Here is a 26,834-nt window from a genome sequence, read left to right on the forward strand (position 1 = left end):
AGGGAAGAGCGGGATTCAATTTCAAACCTCGGCCACAGGGAACTAGCGCCACCGGATTGGGCGACGCGATTTAAAAAAACGGATAGAGATCGAAAAAAAAAATCACGTCAAAGGTCGCGTCGTCGCTCATTTGGCGCTGAAAAAAAAAGAGACAAGTGCGTCCTCGCTTGGTTTCTTTGAAAAACGACGCCGGGGTTCACAGGTGCGCGGTGTAATCCTGCTCCAACTGACCTATTCGACGCCGATTTTTGCACTGCGGGGAAAACATGCCGAGGTCCAACAGGCAGCGGGAGTACAAACCTGGAGACCTGGTGTTCGCCAAAATGAAGGGCTACCCGCACTGGCCCGCCAGGGTGAGCGCCATTCCGCGACCACCATTGTCGAATATGCAGCCGAGCTTTTTCTTTTCATTGAAATGATGCTTGTTTGAACGAGAGGCCTACTAGCTTGCGTGTGTTAGCCAACCGCGCAATTCGAGCTAGCTGTGGCGCGAGTTAGCATACACACCTTCGTATTTCTTCTTTGAATCACATTTTACACCATTATTTTATTTTATTATTATTATTTTGATTTTTGTTCATCTCAGTCTCCACTTGGTAACGTCAGCGTAGCATACACGGGGCGTTTGTTGATGTTGGAAGACTACGTCAAATAAAGTAGCACCAGGCTTATAATAAACACGTTATATCGTCGTATTTATGGCTCGTTTCATTTACGTTGGAGCCGACAAGTGCTGGTGGCTAATTTTTGAGTAGGGGTGCTTTGCAGCGAGGCTGACACTTGTTGCCATGAGTTGCTCCGATACAAACAGTGTGGTGATAACGGAGTTACCCAAGTTCGTGGTGAATTTTCATCGGGGGCAATTGAAAATGCTGTAAAATATTTTGTAGATCAGTTGTTCTCTAACTGTTTTGACTAATTGATGGCTCAAAAGAAATTATTGATTTCAATTACCACAACCAAGACTTTAAATAAAACATAAGCAGCGACACAAATTGTATTGGCTTTAATTCATATTTGCTGCAATGTAGTCATACTTGTTCCGCATGGGTGAATCTTTCTACAGAATCTGTCCATTTTAAAACAAATCATGATTTCTATTAAGTTCCACATTTTTAAATTTGAAAAACTGAGAGATAAATGCCTTGAAAAATGAGGGATGTAACTTTGAATCATATTTACTCCTTATGTCTACTCTACTGCAGTTTTTTTTAAATATTCTGTATTGGCAAGGAGTGCGTTTCATTCACATTTTTATTATGATTCTATTGGTATGTGTGCACAACATTCCGTCTTTTGTACAAATTAAATTGTCCACCATAGGAGCAGAACTCTGTCATAAAATGAGGACCCCTGTAGTTTAACCACTGTTTAAGAAACCTGCATAAAACTCATTTATTTCTTAAATGCCTACAGCAAATGCTTTGTAAGGCACGGCATTTCCCATCCATCTACAATGTGGTCCATTATGAAACACTTGATGAAGAATATCTGATGCTCTGTTTTCAGATTGACGAGTTCCCAGAACGAGCTGTGAAGTCGCCCTCCAACAAGTACCAGGTGTTCTTTTTCGGGACGCATGAGACGTAAGTAACGGTGTGACGGTCAAGCAAGTCATCTTTTTATCTTGCCTGATCTGTTTCGGATAATTTGCCTTTAAAAAAAGTCACTTTAAACAGTTTGTAGTCAATTATAGATGGCAACAAACTTATTTCTAGATCCAGACCAACTTCAAGCTTTTTTTTGACAACAACATTGCTTCAAAGCAATGCTATTTTTGCATTGCGGGAATCACAAAAACTGGGAATTTGTGAGTTTAAACTAAAGTTAAAAGTTTCTACAGTGACAACAAGATTATTTTTACATGATTTTCTATGGGTAAACTCTTAAAGAAACAAACCATAGCCAGTATTGAGAGGTTCTGCTGTGTTTTAAAAAGTCATGCTGAAGGTTTGACATGAACCTTTGGTGCTTTAGCGCGTCCCTCGGAGCCAAGGACTTGTTCCCGTACGATGAGTGCAAAGAGAAGTTCGGGAAGGCCAACAAGAGGAAAGGCTTCGCCGAGGGCCTCTGGGAGATTGAGAACAACCCTACCGTCACGCACGAAGGCTACAAGGTGAGCCGCCGCTCTTTTCAACTAAATGTGGCCGTCGGACATATACGGATGTGTTCGTAGTCGTCAAAGAAGGACGACGCGTCCGAAGAAACCGCCGGTTCGGAGAAAGCCGACGCGGAGGGCAGCAGCGACGAGGACGAGGGCGCCCTGGTCATTGACGAGAAGAACGACAGAGGGGGAAGTAAACGCAAGGCGGACGAGTCGGCGGAGGTGATTGTCTCGCACGTACACATTTTTAACATTGGAGCCTATTTTTAGAATGTGAGAGACCCCACACATGGCAAGGAAAACAAGTGGTTGGTGTGCATTTACTCAGATTGTGGCGAACTCTCCTCCAAATATGTAGTTGTACCAAGAGTGACCTGTGAGAGGCAGCGCGGTGCCACAGGATATCCGGACTACCTGAAAATGCAAAGGAAAGAGTAGTAGTATACAAAAAGCTTATCTGCTAACCGGTTTAAAATTATTCTTTGAATTGTCAGGTAATTTTTGTAATCGGCTAATGTTTCATTTCACATCTCATTCACGGGGGGTGTGGATCAGCCAAACTTGTTGACCACACTCACAAATGTGATTATTGTGTTACAGTTGTTTTCAGTCCATCGGGGAGGAAAAGTCACTCTTTACTCCCACTACTACCACCACCACATTGTAATCGCTTAGGATAATCTTTTGAAAACATAAAAAATTAAGGCCTTTTTGTGGAAAAATATGCTTGAAAAAAAGTCAAATTCCATTTTACCTGTTTTGTCAAGACAACCACGCTATCGTCGCCTCCCGCAGGTGTCGCCCAAGAGGCCGAAAGACGCCGAGGCTGAGGGTGCCCCCGACGTAGACAACGCCAAGACGGAGGGCAAGGTCAACGACGTGGCCACGCCTAAAACGGCCGATAAGGACGACGCCGCGCCACCGGGGAAGCAAACGGCGGAAAAGGCAAGTTATTGTAATACCACGACCATGCTCGAGATTGGAGTGAATCATTCTTGCGGCCACGAACCACCTGGCAGATAATTAACCACTTACCACAAGCGTATATTTACCACATAAAATTTTGTTTGTTTTGTTCTTAAAATCACCTGTTGGCTAGTTCTGCCAAGGTGCCACCAGGTGATGTCAAAGCCCTGTACAGTGGAAAAATAGCTCTACTTTTTCCTCTTAGAAAGTTGCAGATTTTCATATTAACAAACAAATCTCAGTCAAAACAACGTTTTTTTGCTTCCCTCGCAGGCTGTAACAGAGAGCGCTTAACGTCAACCCATCAAAACAAGAACCCTTCAATGCTTCTCAACTGCAACAGAAGCGCGGACACCGTGACATGCAGAAAGCCAGATTTCACAAGTTCAATTCATATTTTCAGCGACGACGATGACATAAAAAAAAAAAGTTTGTATTGGGAGAGAAACAATTGTTCATTTGTCAAATTGGGATATCATATATCCCAATAGTAATAATGCCGATCAGATATCAATACCAATTTAAGCTGTTTAGGGCTCGTTTATGAATGGGGATTTTGGTGTGTACATATTTTTTATTTCCAAGTGCAATTAAATAATTACACGGCGTGAATGCCAGGTGTCAAACATAAAATAGATGACAAACAAAAAGGGGAACTCAAGATTTGAAAATACTCTTCTTTAGAGGTCTCCAATTCTGGATATTGTAATATTGTATATGGTAAGAGGAGGAAAAAAAAAACATTTTCACTCACGCTTTCAGCTTTAAATTTAAGTGTTTTACTGGCGATTGTTTTGCATTAGCTGCTTGGCGTCCGACATGAAATTGTGGATTCTTGAGTTTCGATCCCGTTTACGTAACCAGGGTTTCCCGAAGTATATATCACGTATTGCCATCACGTCGACATTCAGCTGTATATAAACACACGAAATAATGTGCATTTACTACAAAATGTCTATTTAAAAAGAAAGACATACTTCAAATCCATCATGAATACTCTTGACAATAGGCGTCTACCTGTGTTTTGTTTTTTGGGAACCCTGCTGTTCAACATAGTCTTGTTCAGTGTACGGTGGTATTTGATTGCTTACTTTTGATGGTGGTGGTGTGCTCATTAAGGGTGCCCACGTGTGATTAATATAACATCTGATTGTGCGTTGAATATATTATACAAATGTATACTTGGACCCCGTCTGAGAGCGACAATTTTAGCGTTTAATCATGTTACTTCAGAGGATTGTGTGTCGCGGTCATAGTCGGAAGCAGAAAGACATTCCCGCATGCTCGGTCATGTTAGCGTATAGCCCAGCTAAAACATTTCAAACTTTTGACACATCAAGTTCATCTTACTTCCATTCAATATCATGATTCTGAAAAAAAATATCAATGTCATTATAACATTGACTGTGTTGTATTTAACGACCGTAAGTTTGGTCAGCTTTCACATGTACCGTATTTCCTCAAATACCGAACCCGTTGACAAAAGTAAACACTCAAACTGACCAGTGAAGGGGGGCAATCCATTCATTTTCTGTGCCGCTTATCCTCACAAGGAGCGCGGGACCCTATCCCAGCTAACATCAGGTAGGAGGCGGGGTACACCCTGAACTGGTTGCCAGCCAATCGCAAGGCACATAGAGAGGCATAACAGTCTGACTCACAATCACAATTAATGCACGTGTTTGGGATGTGGGAGGAAACCCACGCCGGCACGGGGAGAACACGCAAACTCCAAAAAGGCAACACCGGGGATTGAACCCCGGTCCTCAGAGCTCTGAGGCCAACACTTTTAACCAGTTGCACCACCGTGCCGGCCACCATAAACTAGTTGCAAATTGTAATTGGATTTAGTTCATCGTATTCACCTGACCCAGAACAAGAGTGTAGTCTTGGGAAAATAATTTAAACGTTTGCAATTTGAGGGTCCCATGTGGTTTTTCCAACTTGTTTCCAGCCATGTTCAAGTCCTACTGCTTGTTTGTCCAGCTTGCCTAATTATTTAGCTTTTGAGTCCACATTCACTCACCATAAATTGTAATATATTCCATAAATATACCTCTACCATCTACAGTTAAAGAACTAAAAAAAATAAATAAATTACTCACCTTGGGAACTGTTTGCAGAAATACGGTGTATGAGCATACAAGTGTTTTGTTTTTGATAGTGAAGCATATGTTTAAAATATATATATATATATTTGATCTCTCTAAAGTTGCTTAACTGGAATCTTAAGTCTCTCCCTCCACCCCCACTGTACTTTTGTACAAGTCTTATGTTGAACAACAGTGTGATGTTTTAAACAGTGTTTTATTGGTTTGATCAATGTGTGACAGCGTTGTTTTTGTTTTTATTTTATCCCCCCCCCCCCACAAGTATCTCCCACAATGTGCAACCGCTGGGAGCCGGCGACGTAAAAGGACAAAAAAATTGTAACCGTGTATATAATGTGGTCGATAGGTGACCTCGACATCATGCATCAACGTTCAACACTCTGCAGTCCAAAGTAAAAAGCAAATTGATTTGTTCTCTGGGTGTAATTGTTGCTTTCATTTTCCTCCCCCCCTCCCTGTTACTTTTGAATATGCTGCGCTTAGTTTTAATATTGTAGCTGCTGGTCCATTTATTAAACGTTTACTACAAAGTCTTGTTGTCTGTATGACAAGTGATTAAGTATGTCGATAATTTCTCCTTTTCCATGTGTTTAAATGTACCTTTAGGGTCCATCAAATGGATTAACTCGGCTGATTGCAGGTTGAGCAGTTTTACAATCGGGCCCAAATTGAAGTCTCGCGATTTCTGTTCTGCCGCGGTGCTTCTTTTGGATACGACGCATGCGCAGTGGAGCCGAGTGCTGTTTGGACACAGCGCATGCGCACATGTAATATTTCAGTCCAGGGGTCGCTTCTCACATTTACTCGTCTTCCTCACGTCTTGACATTGAAAAGAAGGTATGACTCCTGCTTGTTTTCATTTATAAAAATGTAATTGAATGTAATAAGAGTATAAGGAAGAAAAAAGCTTCTACGGCACACAGGTGGCATCAGTTTTGTTTGGAGTTAAACAGCACACGTTAGCTTAGCGTCTGTGGTTGTAGCTTGTTGCTAACGGCTAATAACTTTCATCCATTCCTTCGCTGCCTCCCTTAGAGGCGGGTGGGCGTGATGAGGCTGACGGCCGTGCTGTCGTTCGCCGCTCGGGTGGTGGTGCCCAAAGATTATCGCTACGGCACCAACAGACCGTGGACTGTGGCTGCCAAGCGACTCAATCCCCCGGGCAAGAGGCGGAAGAAGGTGTTTGTGGAGCCCATCGCCTCCGAGGACTGGTTCGTGTTCCGAGGGGACATGGTGAGTACACTTTATGACAGGTGGACTGGCCAAAAGTTGTACTCGAGTATTGTTATTGCGAGTAATGTGACCTTGGTAAAAGTAAAGGTTAGTCCTCCCCCAAAAATAGTCTTTTGTGCAAATGATTATTATTGATATTTTAACTATCCACAGACAAACAATGGTACGTAATTTGACATATATGCTAAAATAGCATGATATAAAATACAGGCTTTATTTGTATTATACTATGCACTTCTCAACGAAAAACGTAAATTACTTTTTTCGGGTTTTATTTCTAGATTTTCACCCATTCATTGTCAGAGTGGCAATTTTTTGCCTTGAGATAAAAGTCTCCCAACAGGCCACAATCGAGGAAATAACTCATCTTTTTTCGTTTATGGATAAATTACATGATAACTTTAATAATTTATAATCTCGCCCCAAAAATGGGATGCTCCCCGCAAGAGGGTATTTGGGTTTTCTTAGTAGATACTCCCAAAAACCAGAATCAGATTAAAACACTTAAATATTTTGATATAATGCGCGAAAATCATGATGTCCCAAAAATGGGACGCTGCCCACGAATGAGTTAAAAACCTTTGAAGAAGAAAGACAAGTACATCTGTGTAATAAATCTATTATATTTACCATAGGTATCATAATGATTTCATAGCAATTGCTAACAAACATTTAACCCCAAATTATTTGTTGACACAAAGCTTTCCCTTTATTACTGTGCACCAAGGAATTACATGAATATATTAATATGTAACCTTTTATTTTGGTTATTTGGGTGAAGAAAAAAATAACATCCACACAAAATTTGGCCCTGCAGATTGTATAGTACACATTCAGTGAATTTTATTTCACTACGTGAGTAATTTAAAACACTGGCATAGAAACTCAGCTTTCTACATTGAAATGAATGGAAATACCATTATTCTGTCCCAGCTTCACAAAAAAAATATTTTTAATCAAAGAATAGCATGCTTCAGAAGTGTATTTTGTAGAAACGTTGTTCATAATGAAATAGTCAAGAATAAACGTTTTTGCATGAGTTCATGGTTTAATGCCCATTCTGGTGTGCACACCAGAGGGCAGTATAATCCAGACATTCATAAAAGCGGGAAAAGTTTGAGTAAAATTGAGTAATAGAGCGGCACGCGGGTGTAACTGGTTAGAGCATTGGCCTCACAATTCTGAGGACTGAGGTTCTAATCCCAGCCTCGCCTGTGTCGAGTTTGCATGTTCTCCCTGTGCCTGCGTGGGTTTTCTCCAGGCACTCTTTTTTTCTTCCCACATCCATTAATTGTCGACTCTAAATTACCCCTGTGTGATTTTTTTTTTTTTTTTTTTTTCGACAACATTTTAAAATATTCTTTTTGACTACCAACATAAGTTTTACGTTTTCCACTAATAAAACTGATATCTTTCTCGTGAAATATTTAATCTGGTGTGTTTTTCAGGTGGAGATTCTGTCTGGGAAGGATAAAGGCAAACAGGGGAAAATCACCCAAGTCTTCAGACACAGAAACTGGGTCATACTAGAAGGTCTCAACACGGTAAGTCTGCATTTATTTGTATTTTGTATGTGATAATAACAATAATGCTATTTCTTTTCCGTGAAATGTTGCTTTACATCGAAGCATTATAGATACATTGGAAAAACTGGGGACTATCGCGGGACCTACATCGCCAGTGAAGCACCCATCCTGCTGCGGGACGTCGGCCTCGTCGACCCCGCGGACAGGTACCGCCGTACAGCATTCATGTTTCACGTCTAGTGCTCACGACAGCGGTTGAACATGTATGTTCATCTATATGCTTAATGCGGAAATAGCGCATCAGTCACTACAGTGGACAGCTATTCACTCGTGCTATTCATCTGTGCTTGATGTCAAAACTTGAAGAGTACCGTAATTCCCGGCCTACAGAGCGCACCTTGTTATAAGCCTCACCCAGGAAATTTGTAAAGGAAATACTATTTGGTACATGCATAGGCCGCAGCCGTGTAAAAGCGGCAAGTGTCCACATTTAAACTGAGATTGAAACACAAGACATTTACAAAGACTGTACACAGAGTTTAACGCTAGCGCCGGCGCCGCGTTAACAGGGCCGGTTAAAAAAAATAAAATAACATACTGGTAAAAATCACGGAGACGCGGCAGTAACACGCTAGCGCAGCGCTAACAGGGCCGGACCGTTAAAAGTCACTTCCTCGGCACATATATTGGGTCTCACTCTTACCTTTTCCGCTCGAGTGCCCCCCTTGCGGCCGTTAGGAAAAAATGCACAAATTAGTCACATCATCCCCTAAACCACAGGGTTGAAAGCATGTGAAAAATGTTGCGGTTTATAGGCCAGAAATTATGGTAATGTTACTCCATCGGGGCTGTAATGGTATTGGTACATTTCTCACACGTGCTTTTAAAAGGGCAATCCTGTAATCCACTGTGTGAAAACCAAAAACACGTTGTTTTTTTTTTTTTTAATACGTCCCTCCCGTCCTGTTCCAGGAAGCCCACTGAAGTGGAGTGGAGGTTCACAGAGGAGGGCGAGAGGGTGCGAGTGTCGCTCCGGACTGGTCGTATCATACCCAAACCAGTGGTGGAGCGGCGAGATGGCATCGTGCCTCAACAGTGGAAAGGTTAGGAAGCCATTGAGTGAACCGTTTTTTTTTTTGTTTGTTTTTTTTTTTAAGATTGCCATTTACTCAAATATTTTATTGCTTTAGATGGTCCCAAAGACACAAGCCCAGAGGACACACTGGAGAAAACCTACACGCCCTCACTGAAGATCCTTGAGGAGGAGGTAATGGAGAAGATGGGCATCCAGGAGAACAGGCGGCACCGGCGCTCTTACTGGTACTGAGCCTGGACGGCAGACGCACTTGTTTGCCCCTTTCACCCTCGTTTGAAACGGATTGTGTATTGTTATATCATGAATAAATGACACATTTAATACTCCATGCAGCATCTCTTTGTCCAAATAGAGCAGTCTGCCTTTAATATTTACACTTGACAAAAAATACATAGTTCGGGAACACTCTGACTTATTTTAAGCATATTTCTTTTACTGTTTACCGCGCGGCAAAAACTTCCACTTAACGCCACTTTTAAAAGCCAAAGGCAGACGTATAATTTGGAAAAGTAACGAGTCAGGAATTTCGCCATGAGAGAAAGTGACAGAAAAGAATGGACTTGACGTTCCTCACGCGGCCACAAGTATGAATCCTTGCAGGGATTGCTGAGCTTTATTGGTTGATTTTTAATGTATACAGTATATGTATGTGTGCGTCTGTAAATCTATACTGTTTGGTCTTATAGATCGTTATGTTCCCTTCTTAAAGGAGCTTGCTGGCTTTTAAGTGCCAATTACAGCACGCTTGCTAATGATTGCCATAATACTGTATTTCATAAAAACCTCACATGCAATAAAATGTGACTTTTGTGTGCCACCCACACTCTTCAGCATCCAGTTTACGCACCCCCTCTCCACTGCATGCATCCATAAAAATATAACAAAAGATCATTTCAGTGTAAATTAGAAAAAAAAAAGTTTTTCACTTTTGCAACTAATGCGCAACATTGATATAAACAACACCCGAATTGAAGACAACATTTTGCTAATTGCTCTCTAATGACTGATTTGTAACTTTGATACCAGGACTTGCACATCAAGAAGGAAACACATATTGAATTATTGTCTGCTGTCGTGGGTGATGTGCGACTTTCGGCCGAGACTTGCAACTAGAGAAGCAAAGAGTTTTGACTGGTTTTGCAAACTTCGCATTGACCATACAGATAAACCACTCTTCTCGAGCTTTCCACTGTAATGATTGATGTGCAGCGTTGTCAACAGTGTTCCCGCTCCCCCTCCTTTGCGCGTTTCATCTGGTGTCAAAAGGTAAGTAGCTTTATTTCACTTTTTTTCTGAGCGTACTTAACCTCTGTCGACACATGGATGACTGTGAGGACTCTTAAAATGTTACAGCTTTTTCCATTTACTGAGTAATTTTACTTTCTAGGTCCACGATACCCTGGTTAATGTTTCTTTACAATTGCTTGGCTGTCAAAAGGGTGAGTTGTTTTACTTTATTTTGGTTTTATCGCACAGCTCTGGTTTTTTTCACTTTTAAGATGTGAAATTGTACTGAATACTTTATACATTGCCAGTGTGGTTCGTAGATGGCGTGTCAGATGTCTTCAAAATTGGTGAGTCGTGGTACTTTATAATATTGAAGTCCTTTTTTTACATATGAATGACAGTGAGAAATGGAAAAACGTCAAAAGATTGCTTTACAGTTAATACCGATTAATGCACTTTCCATGGTTTCCAATGAAAAATTGGTCTTTTGGGGGAAGAGAAAAAAATACATCTTTTGACTGTTTCCAGCTGCCAAAGTCATTGAATGCGTCACAGTCTGGATTCGCCGACATTACCGGTCAGTGTAGTGACGTGTCGTTGGGGGAAGCAATTTTGTTTTCCCCCCAGACCACCCCCACTCCCTTCCACCATCCATTCTCCCTCGTTCACATACGAGGGAATAAAATTGCCAGTCAGCGGAAAGTAGCTTTTGAGGGTTTTTCTGCACCGTACAGGAAGAAAAATGACTCAAAGGCTCACTGTCCGTCTGGGATTACACTAAGGTGAATGAAGAATATTTTTCCCCTTGACATACATTTTTAGCATCTTGCGATTAAAATATCCATCCTGGTGTGTCTGTGTGCCCAACATACATGCAGAGAGTCCTTTTCAACATCTGAAGATGCTTTGAGGAAACCAAATCGCTCCGGTTTGAGTCACGCCGGTGACCTAATGAGCTAAACTGGGCAGCGTTTTAATCACAGAGTTGTTTGAAGGCAGTGCTGGAAAATGTCATGTTAGCCTGGATGCCACTCGGAGAGGTCATTTGCGTTTGTTCTAATTTAGTTGGATTTTAATCCCTTTTGGATTCCTGTGTGCATGCGTGACCTCGGCAGTGTGCTGAAATTACAAGCTGAGAAAGATGGTATGTTCTTGCGTTCTCCGTTTGGTGGATGACGGGACTGATGATTTCATGTGACGGGTATATGGAACCTTAAAACAGTCTTCCCCCGCCATATCACATATTTTAAAGGGGAATTACACTGGTTTGCATTAACATTGTATCAAATATGTCATGTAACATCTATCTTGACAATGTGATGTTAAATCCTCTCTCATTTAACAGTGTTTCGAGAAGATTTTTATCGACAATTACGAATTTTCTGGGGCGCTGCCATTTTCGTGAGTCACATGACCTATGTGCGCGGATGTGACGTGTTACGTGCCGCAACAAAGGCTTAATTACTGGGACAACATTATGCCCACCGCTGATTTCTCGGATTTATCCTTATCTAATGAAAAAATAGCAGTATCGGTTGATCGGGAAGACGGAGGAATAGTTCCATACACAGCCGTGAGCGGCACAGCCCCGGAGCTCCCTCGCATGGTCCCCCGAGCCCCGGAGCTGTGCACGGCAGGTCCGTTTCTTTTCCGCCAGGTCAGCTTTGACGTTGGCCTCTGCAACGGGACCGTGCTGGTGTTAAATTCCTCAAGTTCGCACCACAAAGCGCCATTCAGACCATCAGCACAGCTCACAAGTATCCCACCGGCAGGCTAGCCATTCCGCAAAAGGGACAAAAAGAGGTTTGTTGCTAACCAAAACTGCAGCAGCCGCCAACACACCGATATTATTTCAATTGTGCCTATCAGGCATTACGATTAGGATTTTCAGGGTGGATTCCCGAGTCAAAAAAAAAACGATAACCAATTACAAGATGGACCAATGAGCCTATTTAAATGGCCTGCTCATTCACTTGTCTACCTAGTTGTTTAAAAATATATATATTTACAATAAATAATGTCTTTGTTCATGTATTTATGCCAGTGAGGCATAGTGACAGAAACAGACAAATTACATTTACAGACATTTTTGTTTATTGCTGTGTCCTGAGATTTTTCAACTATGTGTCTCGGCTGGCCTGGGAACGTTTGGGAATCCCTCCGGAAGAGAAGTGGCTAGGGAAAGGGAAGTATGGGTATTCCTGCTGAAGCCCTGCCCCTGCGACCTGACCCCGGAAAAGTGGTAGAGGACGGATGGATGGCCTGCAAAGATGTGTTTTCGTTTCAGCAGCTGCATTTTCACTACTAAAAGATTACACCAATTTCAGTTTTCATCACACTCGCAGGGTATGTAGGTGTTGCACCACGTTTTTTTTTTCTTTTGTCACACATTGAAGCTTTTTTCAGCACAGCACCCTCTGCTGAAGATAACATGGTACTGCATAGAAATAGTGGCCAAACACACACTTTTGACACACTTTTCAACTGCAAAAGCCTTTAGTTTTGTTTTTTTTTACAGGGTACTACCTGCAAGATGTTTTTTAAGGCCCTTCCCCCCCCCAAAAAAAAATCTAAGTGCACACTTCAGTGCATTTTCAAATTTATATGTTTCCCCCCCTGCAGGTTCAAACTCAAATAAAAGGCCACTATAAAGACATTAGCACCATGCATTTGATATCCTCCCTCCCTCCTTCCCGGCTTGACAAGCATGCGCAAGAAGAAGGGGGCAGTTTGTTGACTTTCAACTCCTTTTCTCTCTTTCTCTCCCAGGGCGCGGCGAGCGGGTCGCAGCTCCCTTGCAGGAACCTGCAACGCGCTGCAACTACATCGCCCACCACCCCCAGATACACTTTTTCTTTTCTACTCCCCCCCCCCCTCAAAGCGCACTGCAGCAGAGAGACGCGAAGACGTAACACCGGCGACACGATGGAGCTTCAAACCCTCAGGTAGGCTTTTGATGATTATTATTATCGCAACATAGATTGTGCATGCTTTGAAGTGACAACTGCACCATACTGACTTTGCACACATATTTGCAAGCCTCATGCTGGAATTCTATTTTTAAATATGTGCACACAGCTGGTTACTTTTCATTGTGTTCCAAATGTTAGGGAAGTTGTTTTCTTTTCCCCGAGTGTCCCTCACTGTGGTTTGCAGAAGTGCATCACTTTCCATTCATTTCTATGCGGGATATAGAGTGAGATTTCCTTTTAAAGTATACTTTTCAAATCGTGGCTCCCGGGCCAAAATGGGCCCCCGGGGAGTTTTTCCTTGGGTCGGCGCAAATTCACATCGTCCATGCTGCTGTGTTCCGGATCAAATTGAGTGATGTTCTAAGAAAATGTTTTTATTGTTGTTGTTTAGTTTTTTAAAATTACAAAATCACATTTTCATTCTTCCTTTCTCCCTTCTTTGCTTCCAGCCTTCTTTTTCCCTCCTTCCGAGCTCCTTTTCTTTCATCCTTTGCACCTCTTTTTCTTTATACTCTTCCTTCATCCCATCCTTCCTCCCTGGCTTCCTTCCTTTGTCCCTTGTGTCCTTCTTCAAGTCAATTCTTCATTCCTTTATTGTTCTTTCCTTCTTTCCTTTTCCCTTCATTCTATTTTTTTCCTTGTTTCTGAGATTCTTTTCTTCCTTTCATACTCCCTTGTTTTTCTTCCCTACTTCCTCCTGAGCTCCTTCCTCCCTGGCTTCCTTCCTTTGTCCCTTGTGTCCTTCTTCAAGTCAATTCTTCATTCCTTTATTGTTCTTTCCTTTTCCCTTCATTCTATTTTTTTCCTTGTTTCTGAGATCCTTTTCTTCCTTTCAACTCCCTTGTTTTTCTTCCCTACTTCCATCCTTCCATCCATCCATCCATCCATCCATCCATCAATTCTCCATTTTCTTTTTCCCTCCCTCCTTAGATATGTTAACTTAAAACATGTTACACACAGGGCCTAAGAAGAGGGAAAGGATATTTTTCAATAGTCAAAAATTAAATACAAAAGGATGAAAAAAAAAAACGAAAAAAAAAATCCAGCACTTCAGATTGAACTGTTAATATTTTTGATATAGCAAAAAAGAAAAAAAATGGAGGTTCCATGAATTCATGTTTATATTGTCGGTGTTGTTGTAATTGAGTGTGTTGGAACTGAAAAGGTTCGGGGGAGCCTGATATAAAAAGTATCCATGATCCAAGTGCAATATTGCCCTGCAGGAGGAACATGAAGTCATGCAGGTCTGTTCTTTTTTGTCCTAAGTGCAGATCTTGTGATTTACAGTGCCATTTCCTCCTTTAGGCAGCTTAATGGGCAGGTACGTAGAAAGGTAGAGAAAAGGGGTGGATGATGGGGGGGGCAGTTGATGGTCCACTGGACTGTGGTCAGGTGTTAGCCACCCAAGCGAAAGCCAAAGTGCAAGTAGCAGAGTTGTGGTTTATCTGAGTTCATCTGAACATGACAGCATCACGTATTTCAATAAAAACTAATTACATTTAGCATACAAAAAAAAATAAGGATCACAAATGCATTGAAATAATGATTTTGTTGGTCTTATTTTGTTTTTATTATTAATAATATATTTATTTATTTCAGACCTGCATCCCATGTAAAATAAAATATGAACTAATGTAATTTTCTATATTTTGTTATTCTTCATTTTAACTAGATGTCACACCCCCTTTAAGGATTGCGTCTTGTTCAAAATGCATCCGTTTCGTTATTTTGATTCATTGGTCTATAACGTGGCCGCTCCACTTTTTCAAAGGGGACACCGTTGAGTACCATTTTGTTTTGGTATCAAGCTGTGTGTGCCCCAAAGTGAAAGTAATGCAGTTGAAGGCCCCACAATCTAATCCTGTAAGCAAGAGACTTATACTGTCAGTAATTTCAAAAGAAGAGAAAGAATGAAGGAGAAGCAAGCAAGTGTGCCAGTGTCCCTCCTTTTATTTCCACTCGGAGGCGTTTTCAGCTTCTTCTTTTTTCTGTACTCCACAGTGGTATGCAGCTGCCGTTGCTTTCTTTCTCCCTTTTCTTGCGCCGCATACTAATAATGATGGGCGCTCACGGCCCACCCAGCTGGCCGGGAAATACACACTAGAACAACTATTTGGCCCTCAATGAGCGCCTTTGAGGGCCAAATCTGTTGAAAATTCAACTTCGCCGTTGCTTGTCGTCCACTGATCTGATTGGGACATCGCATGGATCACTTGAATGCTGTTACCACAGTGTGGCATTTATTTGCACCGTTGTTTTACTTCTCAATCACCCAACTGCTCAATTTATCAGTCCATTTGGAAAGATCAATTGACCCACCAGTTAAACCTTTTAACAGCCCATAAATATGTCACTTAGTCAATAAAGTGATCAACTAAAATTGAGATTTATTGATTGTTTTCATCAGACCAGAGCACATTTTCTTACACTTTGTGAGGGACGTTCAACAAATTGGAATTATGAACAGTTCCAAATAATCTATCAGTAAGTGAGTAAGTAAAACACTTGAAAACCTATGTTTGAAACCAAAAAAAAATGCCAAGAAAAGCCTACTAGAACCCCTGCAATTGATTATGGAGTTTGGCACGTTAAATACCTGCAGATGATTGATTGATTCTGAAAAGAGGTAAAGCCAAAGTTACTGTATGAAGGTGTGCACACTTATACAAGTTGCCTCAGTTCTTTAATCTCTAAGTCACATTAATGATAGTTTTCAAAAGATTTATCTTGGTTTCATTTCCATGTCTCTTCATCTGTGTCCATCTATCTATTATGTATACGTTTATCTGTCCTTGTATCTATCCTTCTTACGTTCAAGGAATCCCAGACCTCTTCCAGGGATTCCTCAATAGGAGTTACGCTCTTCTCAATCGCATACATGACAGGATGTAAAAGATGACCGGTGCAAACAAAAGTCTATTCCAACACATTATAGACTAGGGACAGTAAAGTGTAATTAGGATTGTGTGAATGTGAGCGTGCTGCTCTTCTTCAATGACGAACGAGCATAACCGGGCTGCCTGCAGAGGTCGTCCCGGGGCACGGCCAGCATATGGGCCCCTCCGGCTGCCGGACGGGTTAATAACAGGCCAGACTGGTGAAAGAGTCGTGGCGGGCTGCCACCGGCCGGCGACGCTGCATGGCTCGCGGTTTACAAAGAGCCTGAGCTTAGAAACCAAACTTTTTTTCCCCTTACACTGCAGTCCAAGCTTGTTTGACTTTGCAGACCTCTTGTCCCGCAGTGCATTATTTCCCCAAATTGCCTTTGCTAAACAAAACAGCAGCATCTACCGAAGGCACGTAAGCAGTCTCTCGGATGATTTTCAGTGCAAAGACTTCCCTGCAGATGTATATTTGTGGGATGGCTTTTCACCAGACAGAAATGACGACCCAAAAAAAAGCGGGCCGGTGCAGTGGCCGTGCAATAAATCAACACTTCAGTAGTTTTCTTGATACGCAACTTCCAAGCATAATGTTTATTTCAGTATTTGGTTTTCAGTGATGGTCCAATTTTCAACCGACCAATCCACTCATTTTCCATGGGAGGATGTTCTCCGCTATACACCGTTTCCAGAGAAGAAAACTTGTCTTTAATCCCTTTCTCGAGCGCCATTCTGTGCTTGATCTTTTTATGTTTGGAGCGTGAGCCAAATTATGTTTTATGCCGCACAACTTACCTGGTCCAGAAACCGTCGGTCATGTTCTCAAGGGTCCAAAGTTCCTTAGTTGATCTCAAAAGTATGACACATGGCTGAAATGTGGCTGTATGCCTTCAAATAGAGAACATGGGTTTTTTTTTTTTTTGATATCCAGAAACTTTCCTAAAGTTCCAAAGACAAAACTCTGGTACCATCAGCGTGTTTTTTTCTTGCATGATTTTAGACTTTGGAATTTTTGTCTGTATGTACAGGTACTGTAACTACTGGTTGTTTATGATTTGATAGTAGTCGTTACACAGGGCCTCTGGATAAATCAGTTTTGTGTTGAGATTAGGGGAAGCGGTGGGTCTTTATGTTTAGACACGTGTGAAATTGGAAAGGGGAAACCGGTAAAGAGAAAGAATGTCTTTATTATCTTTATGCCCTCTTCCTAGCCTGACTGAGGGATTTCGTTGTCTCCTTGTCTCCGCAGAATCATTGCCCTTCTCAGTGTACTTTGTCATCTCTCTCTGTCCTTTCCCACCCAGATGCCATCTGCACTTGGTGAGTAATTATAGACCATTAACATCTCCATTTGAAAGAAGAAAAAAAATCCTCACAGCCTTAATTTTGCTTTTCCAGACAACATCGAGACGCCTCTCCGGGTGAACATTTCCCACTCGGGTGTACTTTACGCCTCGCTGGGCCGAGCCGTCATCATCCCCTGCTCGGCGTCCTCGTCGCCTCTCATGCTGCCGCGGGTCAAATGGACCCTGGTGTCCGGCGAGACTGAGAAACAAATCTTAGTGGCGCGGGGCGGCAGGGTGAAAGTCAACGAGGCGTACCAAGGCCGTGCCGATTTGCTCAACTACCGCTCTTGGCCCGAGGATTTGTCAATGTGGCTCTTGGAAACGCGCTCCAGCGACTCGGGGCACTATCGTTGCGAGGTGCAGCAGGGTCTGGAGGACACCAGTGACATCGTCCAACTCAAGGTCAAAGGTAACCAAAAAAAAAAAAAAAGTCGTGGGAAATAACCAAGAAAGAAATAATTAAGTCAATTTTTCATGTATCTCTACTTCTTTTTTTTCTGACAACTTTCTACTTTTCCTTCTTAAATTTAAAAAACAATATCTGTTTTTTCTCCAGGTGTCGTATTCCATTACAGGGATGCCATGGGTCGATATGCACTTACCTTCCATCAGGCCCAGAGCGCTTGCAGGACCGTCGGGGCCCAGATTGCGAGTTTTAATCAACTTCAAGCAGCTTATTTTGACGGCTACGAGCAATGTGACGCAGGATGGCTAGAAGACCAGACTGTCAGGTATATTCGGGTACTCATCCATCCGTCTTCAATACTACTTGTCCTTTTTAAGCTTGATGTTGAGATGGAGCCCTTTTCAGCTGACTTTGAGCAAGAGACTGGAGATGTCGGTGGTCGATTGTAGGGTACAAATAGATAAAAAACTATTCACATTCACAAATATGGACCATTTGGAGGCTTCAATGAACCTAACGTGCATTTTTTTGGAATGCGGGAAGAAGCCGGAGCACCCGCACCCACGCGAGCACATGGAGATCATGGCACAACCCCACACGGGAAGCCTGGACGGAGTTGAAATTCAAGCCTTAGAATGGTCCAAGAATGATTTTGCTTGTTGTTCCCCCTTTTGCACCAATTCCTCAGGTACCCAATCCAAATGCCCCGCGAAGCTTGCTATGGCGACAAGAATGGAGAACCAGGAGTGAGAAACTACGGGAGGATGGATCCGCAGGATCATTTTGACGTGTATTGCTACGCTGAGCAAATGCATGGTATGACGCACACACCCCATACTTTCCCAAGTCTCCTTTTTCATAAAATAAAAACATTTTATTTATAGGGGAGGTGTTCCATGACCCCATCCCACAGCAGTTATCCTTCAAGGGGGCCCAGACATACTGCACTGCAGCGGGAGCTCAGCTGGCCTCTGCGGCACAGCTCTACCTGGCATGGAGCGAAGGCCTAGACAACTGCAGCCCCGGTTGGTTGTCCGACGGCAGCGTCCGCTACCCCATCAGGACCCCCAGGGATCGTTGTGGAGGCCCCCAGGCTGGTGTCAAGACTGTGTATCGCTTCAGCAACCAAACAGTCTTCCCAGACCCGTCGACCCTTTATGATGTCTATTGTTTCAGAGGTAAAAAAAATATTCTGTCCCAAAAACTCAAATTTGGACCGGAGGCTAGATAAAAAGTTGAACATCATTCTAAAATGCATTGTGTTTGAGTCTGTGAGGCTCCACCAATTGTACAGAATTTATCAACCACGTCTCTCTTCAATTTGATTTCTTTTTTTCATTTTTTTCTACTTTCCAGCTAATGAAACTACACCAACTGACTCTACAATAGACAGCACAAGCACACCAGATCCTGGAACCCTTGAAGAAGAGGTTGTGATCTTAATGAACGATGACAAAGAACTGCCGCTTGACCAAATTTCGGAACAAATCGAACGGGAGGTTCAGAGCGTTTTGGAAACCATCCCCCTTTTCTCAGGCTCTGCCACTGAAGCAAATGCGCTAGAGGAGCAGCCAAAGTTTTACACACCAGAGCCTCCTTTGAGCACCACTAATGCTTTAAATCACCTCAGAGCTTTTAACATAACATCCTATTCTACAGAAAAAATTGATGATGACTTTGGACATACGACAGAACCGACAAATAGTACTATCCAAAGCATGAAAATTCACGATTTCCCTCAAAATGTCTCACTCCAGTCCTCTTTTTATAATAGCACAGATTCACACCAGAACTTTTCTTCCCAGCTATCTAACCTAGAAAGCACAACGTGGCTCCAGGAGTCTGACGCAACATATGCCCAGAACTTGACAGACGCCATCTCAGAAGAGAGCGCACAGCCACTAGAGAAGCTAATGTTGTTGCAGGGTTTGGATTTAAACAGTATTCACACTGAGATGAACCAAAATAAGAGCCAAGTGGACATTCTGGTAACTCCCCCTGTAACTGTGGACCCCGCAGAGAAATTAGACCCTGAGGCACCATTAATCCAAACAACCGAGGGCCCTGCAGATCTCTCCTTATTGTGGATCCCTCTGAGTGGTTCTGGGGATACTTCTCAAGGTATGAATTCAATAGTGTTACAGTATACCGCTGATGCCTTAGCCTTTAAACGTGTCTTTTTTTTTTTTCCAGAAAGTCGCCAGGAAATTGAGGTTTTCAACTTCATCCCCAAGTTAGAGTCCACCACGCAGAGGACAGCTCCTGGCTCAACCAGTCACACTACTCCAGAGTCTTTGACAACCATCCCAGATCTGACCACAACGTCCGAGCCAAAGTATTCTCCCAGTCTTGGATCGGGTAATCGCTCGAAACCTCTGCGGCTGTGGGAGTCTCTCACCGCACAGGAGGGAAGCACGAGCTTGGAAACTGAAGATAGCATGGAAAGCGATGAAAGGCAGCTGCTTCCAACAAGGTCTACCCATTTTAGGGTAAGCTTGCCCACCACGGGAGTTCCCGAGGTGTCCTCTGAAGTGCCTACAGACTCAAAGAGAGCTCTGTATCAGTCATCAGGTAATGGAGTCCACTTTGACAGCTCCACGCTGAGCTTTGAGGAGGCAAGTGGACACGAACCCGATGTAGTTCCTGCGCTGACTCAAGGCCGCAGTCTTTTTAACTCAACCACCAAACAGAAAATTGATAAAGATGCCATTGGAGAAGGTGTTATTGTAGCTCGAAGTTTTGGTGGGAATTTTTCACCCAACAGAAACGTCAGCGGGGAAATGAACATTGTTGCAATTCTCGAAGAAACGGATGATGTTACCCCAAGTCCCGGAGAAGAACCCGAAATAACGTCAACTTTTGAAGTGGAGACTGAAGCTAAGCTACATCCAATCGAAGGAACTGCCATCACACGCATGTTCGAAGAGATTAAAGCTACGCACAAACCAGAAGAAGAAATTGCAGTCACGGCGATATTTGAAGAGGATGCGACGGCATCACTAACCCCGAAGGAAACTCAAGTTACACCAATAATTAAAGAGGAGGCCAAAGCTACTGTTACTCGAAACGAAGGGTCTACAGTTACACCATTATTTGAAGAAGCTGAAGCTTCACTAACCTCAAAAGATGAAAATAAATATATACCAGTGATTAAAGAAGAGGCCAAAGCTACGGTGACCCCAAAAGAAGGGTCTACCGTAACACAGATGTTTGAAGTAGTTAAAGCTACGCTAAACCCTGAAGACAGAGCTACACTAACACCAATATCTGAAGAGGCTAAAATAATGATAAGCCCAACAGATGAAACCAAACTTATGCCCATATTTAAAGATGATGCCAAAGGTACGGTAACCCAAAAAGAGGGATCTACATCCACACAGATGTTTGAATTTGAGGCCAAAACTACGTTAAACCCTGAAGAATCAACTGATGTTATGCCAATATTTGAAGAAGAGGCTAAAGATATGCTAAACCTTGAAAGAGTAAATCAAAGATTAGACCAGGGGGCGACCAGTACCCCAAACACTGACAGAGATACGACAACACCAGCCCAGCATGAAGAAGCAACGGGAGTATTTGAAGATGGAGCTAAAATCATCTTGAGAGAAAGTGTTACTCCATCCTTTCACGAGAGAGTAAGCGCACTCCTTGAGGCCGAACATCAAGAAACTACAACAGCGCTTGATGACAGCACCTCCACCGGACCGGCGTCCGAGGAGGAGATCGTCGTCTTACCGTTCACTTCCGAGGAGGCCAACTGGGCTCTTCTAACCACCACAGCCGAACCCCAAGAGTCTCTGAAGGATTTGGAGATCAGCACCCAATCCTCGTCCTTCTCTTCCACGGTCAGGACAACCACCTGGCGGTCCAAGCACACCCTAAGTCCACCCACCACCGCCGCTCCCGACGTCTTCCCCGGCACGTCTGAGTCCTGGAAATCGACGACCCCCACACCCGGCTATGAACACACCCAGGCTTCCAACGAGAGTGCGGCGGCGGCGAGCGGTAAAGTGAAAGTGGCAGGTAACGACGTTCTCCTCGGCCTAACTGTCCTTTTCTTCCTGACGATGCACTAAAACCTCCAAGGTTCCCTTCTGCCCCCAACCCTGCCTTGCCTCTCTGTCTGTCACCTTGCTGTCCATTCCTAAACATTTTTTTTTGTTGTTTTTTTTTTTGCCCTTCCTCTCGACTGGGAAAGAACTCCATTTGACGCTTGTCTTAACTGTCCAGTCCTGTTAAACGTGATGTTTTCTTCCTCGTTCTTTGACTTCTGTGAAGTATTCTCACCTAATGTCTGTGAATACACGTGTCAATGTCTGGTTGGAATCTGGGAGTGACCCAAGAGGTGATTCGGGACAATATTTTGAATGTTAAATTTGTTTTTACTGCCGTATTTTGATTGTCAACTCACATTTTAAAGGAGACATATTATGGAATCTTTGACAATTTTAAAACAGCTTCTGGGCAAATCTGTGACTAATAGTTAGCCCGTCTGCCTCACAGTTCCTAGGTTCTGGGTTTGAATCTGACCTTGCGTGTTCTCCCACACTCATTTTGCATGATGTGAGTTTCTGCAAATTACCCTAATTTTGTCCTCACAATCCGGCAATATTTTGAAAGCCTTGCTTACAGGCACATTTTCATAAACAAACAGCTTGCAAAGGATTTAATTGTTTGTTTCATTTCTCCGCTTGATGACTGTGCAGGCGCTCCAGAGACCCAACTATTAATCATAACAGTAAAAAGTCAGTTTTACATAATACCTCTCCTTTATTTCACTAGAATCCTGACATTGTTGTTATCGTTTTGGCTCATACACACAAAAAAAATATCCTGATTGTATAGTAAAGGAATGAAGGAATGTTCAATATTTGTAATCGACTTTGTCTGGTTTTCCTTTAGGTGTATTTCTATGTTGGTCTTAAATGTTGTGTGCTCAAATCAAATGATTGTGATTATTTTATGTCTTTATTTTTAATGAAACATCAAACATGATTTTGTGTCCTCCTTTTGGTCACGAGTCGACAAACGAGCTATTCCTATATTCATACCCGTGTGCTGAAAGTGGGCAAACGGTCAAAGGTGGGATTCATGATTCCAAAGTGGATCTCGGGAGTTCATCCCAAATGAATCTTATTCCAGATTCAAATCTAGTTGGATGTGAATTGACACTCTCTTGTGTTCCAGATGCTTGCTTTAATGAGCCGTGCCACAACGGGGGCACGTGCCTGGACCGAGAGGACCGAATTCAATGTCTGTGCTTGCCCACGTACGGGGGAGACCTGTGCGAACAGGGTGAGCTCACTCAAAGTTGGCTCACCGGATCAGACATTTTCTCGCCGATACCCACTCTACGCTATTTTTTCCAGACCTAGAAACCTGCGAGCCAGGCTGGGACAAGTTCCACGGCTTCTGCTACCGACACTTCAGCCAGCGTCTGAGCTGGGAGGTGGCCGAGCAGCACTGCCGGATCCAGGGTGCTCACCTGGCCTCCGTCATGACCCCCGAGGAGCAAGCCTACATCCACAGTACGACCGCCACCCGTTTGACCATCCGGAATATTCGTAGGGAGTGGTTGGTTATCTTTATCGCGTTTTTATGACAACAGACAACTATAAAGAGTACCAATGGACCGGCTTGAACGATAAGACTATTGAGAATGATTTCAGGTGGTCCGACGGCAATCCGTTGGTGAGTCTTTGCTTTTACTTACTGGCTCTAATTAGCCCACAAGCCTAATAAGTACAATTTTGCAGAATATGGATGGATGGATAGTTAGCAGTTTACCTTTCTTTTTTTGCTATGTATCCGTACAGCTGTATGAGAACTGGTATCGAGGGCAGCCGGACAGTTACTTCCTGTCCGGCGAGGACTGCGTGGTGATGGTGTGGCACGACGACGGCCGCTGGAGCGACGTACCCTGCAACTATCACCTGGCGTATACCTGCAAGAAAGGCACATGTGCGTATTTAGCCCACCCGAGTCGACACTCCGCGCGTAAGGTTGCGCCCGTTTGTGTTCTCACCCTCTTCCGACAGCGTCGTGCGGCCCACCGCCGAAGGTCCGGAACGCCTCCACATTCGGGAAGCCTCGGCAGCGCTACGAGACGGACGCCGTGGTACGTTATCACTGCACTCGGGGGTTCCAGCAGAGATTGAATCCACTGATCCGCTGTCAGTCCGGGGGAAACTGGGAGAGGCCCCAAATCCAGTGCATCCCAGGTGAGACCAGCCAGGAAATGTTTTCACGGCTGCTGAAGGAAACAAGATAAAACGGCGCGTTATATCCCCTTTCAGAGTCTGGAAGTCTTAACACCGATGCCGAAATGACATCGTCGACAGACGGTAACTTGGCCGCTCTACAAGACGGTTTTGAAACCACAGAAATGCCACTTTACTGGGATATCAAGTTTTAAAAGCAGCCCCCTTACACACACACATTTTTTTTCCATACGTGCTACATCCTGCTGTCATCCTTGACAAGGTGAAAACTTGCTTTTACCGATTAATGTTCCACACATTTCAAAAAGTCTGGTTCCTTTTGTTTGTACACATTGCAGAATGGTGCTAATACATTCAATATGACATATCCTTTGTGCTCATGTTTTCTGTCCAGATTAGGAGTGTGTAGTAACATACCTGCTTTTTCAAAACAATCCCACGCACGTTTTTGGAGACGCAGTTTTGTTCGTCAGCTTTATGTTGTAATAAAGTTTTGTAGAACAGAGCAAAGAATAAATGGTTGTCTTATTCCAGTGCTGAATGTGGTGGTCTTCATTTCATTGAAAAATAAATCGACATAAAAGAATGAATAAAAATTGAAATGTTTTTAGGAATACGCAATTCCAAGTGTCGCCATTCCAAGGGTCCATTTGGATATGTCCATTTAAGGGTATGTCATGATAAGGGGATAAAACTTTGCTCCTTGTCAGAATGCATTGTTTGAGGGTGTTTTAATCTGTATTATTTTTTTGCTGAACTCCTGCTTTTAAAAAAAAGATATGAATGCCCCATTTTGTTTGGCATACTCAGATGAGTATTTATTAAGTATTTTGTGTTTTAAGATTTAACGTGTGCTCCCACCAGCTTTGATCACGTGACTCAATATGCAACGCGCATGCGCTAACGTGAGCACCTGCATCACGGTGTCATAATCCCAAAAAATTGTATGAAAAGGTAGGCACCGCAACATCATTTTTTTTTTTAAATTAAGATGGTAAGAAGTGTTTTTTTTTTCGTTTGTGTTTATGTTATTATACTTACATCTCGTTCACGTGTGTATTTGGGCCGGATTTACCCACTTTACTCCCACCATTACTGTTTTTGTACATTTTCCGTTTATTATCGTCTGTCATTTCTTGTCTGGTTGATAAACTATGATTATACCTGCTTGCAAAACAATACGCGTTTTTTTTTTTTAAATTATGCGTAAAATGGTGTAAAACTATCCTTACAATAGATACGCAGTATTGTCTTATTAGCACAAGGTGGCGACATTGCATCACAATGTGCTGAAGGAGGAGTTGAACTCGAAATGATGGCCGTCGAATGGCGTCATTGACGGTCCCCCTTCTGCCTTGACTGGATTTAAAAATTAGAAATATGAGTTTTCAAATTTGTGTTCTTACTTAATGTTATCACCACCCCCACAACATTTAGTCCAACGTCTAATACCATAGATTTAAATTTCCCCAAGATAACTCTGCTTGGATTAACCCAGAGTCAAAGGGGCTTTTTTAACGTTATGATTAGCTGTAGCATTTTGAAGCTGAAACTTAACTTTACCAGCATCTTCTTAAAATGTGAATACGTTGAAAATACGCATACAGTAAAACAACAACCCAGCAACAGTCCTAGGATGTGTAAGGATTGTAATTGAGTAGATTGAAATGAACGCGAGTAATTTTGCTAGCCAATACTAGCAGCGTGTCTCTGCGCAATGCATCCGTCTTGAGGGCCCACCCTCATTAGCAGCAGAAACGCGGCGTGTTGGCGCCCAGCAACTCTGCCGCTCTGGGAACGTGCTTGCGAGCCGGCACAATTAACAGCCTCCAAGTTAAAAGAGGCGAGGTGGGCGGATGTGCAACAAGGTGTTCCTTTTCTTGCCTTCAATAGCGCTTACGCTTCAATTAGGAATTGGACGTTTGTCCGTCCGACCGCCCGTCCCCTCCTTCGTCAATGCGCCCAAATGACACACAGCTCCAGATGGGAACGCATTGTGGCTCGAGACCTCAGGGGTGAAGAGGTCAGCGCGGTGTGGACAGAGGCCAGGCTTTTAGGACTCCTGGTGGACTTCCTCTTTTGACCCAAGGACGTGTGGCTCCCTAATTGAAGACGCGTGAATGGAAGGTCCTTGACACCCCAAATTGACCCATGGCTGGTTTTAACTGCAGCAAGGAGAGAAGCCGAAGATGAACTTTTTCGATTTCGGATTCTTCTTCTGCCCGACATCTCGGCTTGGAATGGGCATTCAATTAAGTTAGTTTATATATAAATGTGATCAGCTGTATGTTGATTCTTCATTATATTATTAATATACCCCGAAAGTCAGGAAGTTAGGGTGCATCCTTGTAACCGCGTATCCTTTTCCAGGATGCATCTTTTACTGACGTGTCTTCTATCCATCCATTTTCTTTGCCGCTTATCCTCACGAGGGTCGCGGGGAGTGCTGGAGCCTATCCCAGCTGTGAACGGGCAGGAGGCGGGGTACGCCCTGAACTGGTCGCCAACCAATCGAACTGCACATAGAGATAAACAGCCGCACCCACAATCACACCTGAGGGAAATTTACCGTGTCCAATTAATGTTTCATGTTTTTGTGATGTGGGAGGAAACCAGAGTGCCCAGAGAAAACCCACACAGGTGGGGCCGGGATCGAACCCGGGTCCTCAGAACTGTGAGGCCAACGCTTTACCAGCTGATCCACTGTTCCACCGTGTTTTGAACAGGTTTGTCATTTTTTTTTC

General features: G+C 43.2%; 3 protein-coding genes across 9 annotated transcripts; all 3 read left to right on the plus strand.

Annotated features, from left to right (window-relative positions):
• The first annotated feature begins 19 nt into the window (after positions 1-19).
• hdgfl3 (HDGF like 3) lies at positions 20-5,711 on the plus strand. Of its 2 annotated transcripts, none has more exons than XM_061818053.1 (6): positions 20-353; positions 1,510-1,586; positions 1,978-2,116; positions 2,186-2,326; positions 2,900-3,049; positions 3,344-5,711. In XM_061818053.1, exons 1-6 carry the CDS (start codon positions 267-269, stop codon positions 3,362-3,364), a joined length of 615 nt encoding a protein of 204 aa, XP_061674037.1. In that variant the 5' UTR covers positions 20-266; the 3' UTR covers positions 3,365-5,711. The 2 variants fall into 2 exon arrangements, with proteins under 2 accessions (XP_061674037.1, XP_061674028.1); XM_061818044.1 differs by having other exon boundaries at positions 31-353; positions 2,177-2,326; positions 3,344-5,709.
• A 149-nt stretch (positions 5,712-5,860) lies between these two features.
• On the plus strand, positions 5,861-9,362 carry mrpl24 (mitochondrial ribosomal protein L24). The gene is made up of 6 exons (XM_061818031.1): positions 5,861-6,018; positions 6,217-6,414; positions 7,863-7,958; positions 8,043-8,146; positions 8,913-9,043; positions 9,131-9,362. The coding sequence occupies exons 2-6, from the start codon at positions 6,232-6,234 to the stop codon at positions 9,265-9,267; spliced, it is 651 nt and encodes a 216-aa protein (XP_061674015.1). The 5' UTR covers positions 5,861-6,018; positions 6,217-6,231; the 3' UTR covers positions 9,268-9,362.
• Positions 9,363-9,502: 140 nt separating this feature from the next.
• LOC133499242 (brevican core protein-like) lies at positions 9,503-24,618 on the plus strand. Of its 6 annotated transcripts, none has more exons than XM_061817049.1 (17): positions 9,503-10,475; positions 10,572-12,066; positions 12,375-12,609; positions 13,033-13,208; positions 17,367-17,437; positions 17,516-17,872; positions 18,020-18,194; positions 18,558-18,685; positions 18,754-19,047; positions 19,226-19,990; positions 20,063-21,892; positions 23,057-23,164; positions 23,239-23,397; positions 23,478-23,560; positions 23,686-23,830; positions 23,908-24,090; positions 24,166-24,618. In XM_061817049.1, exons 3-17 carry the CDS (start codon positions 12,517-12,519, stop codon positions 24,282-24,284), a joined length of 4,686 nt encoding a protein of 1,561 aa, XP_061673033.1. In that variant the 5' UTR covers positions 9,503-10,475; positions 10,572-12,066; positions 12,375-12,516; the 3' UTR covers positions 24,285-24,618. The 6 variants fall into 6 exon arrangements, with proteins under 6 accessions (XP_061673033.1, XP_061673040.1, XP_061673068.1 ...); XM_061817056.1 differs by having other exon boundaries at positions 10,572-10,610; XM_061817084.1 differs by lacking the exon at positions 12,375-12,609 and having other exon boundaries at positions 9,503-10,302; positions 10,424-10,475; positions 10,572-10,610.
• The last annotated feature ends 2,216 nt before the right edge of the window (positions 24,619-26,834 follow it).

This window comes from Syngnathoides biaculeatus, chromosome 1, assembly GCF_019802595.1.
Source record: "Syngnathoides biaculeatus isolate LvHL_M chromosome 1, ASM1980259v1, whole genome shotgun sequence".
Classification (NCBI taxonomy): Eukaryota; Metazoa; Chordata; class Actinopteri; order Syngnathiformes; family Syngnathidae; genus Syngnathoides; species Syngnathoides biaculeatus.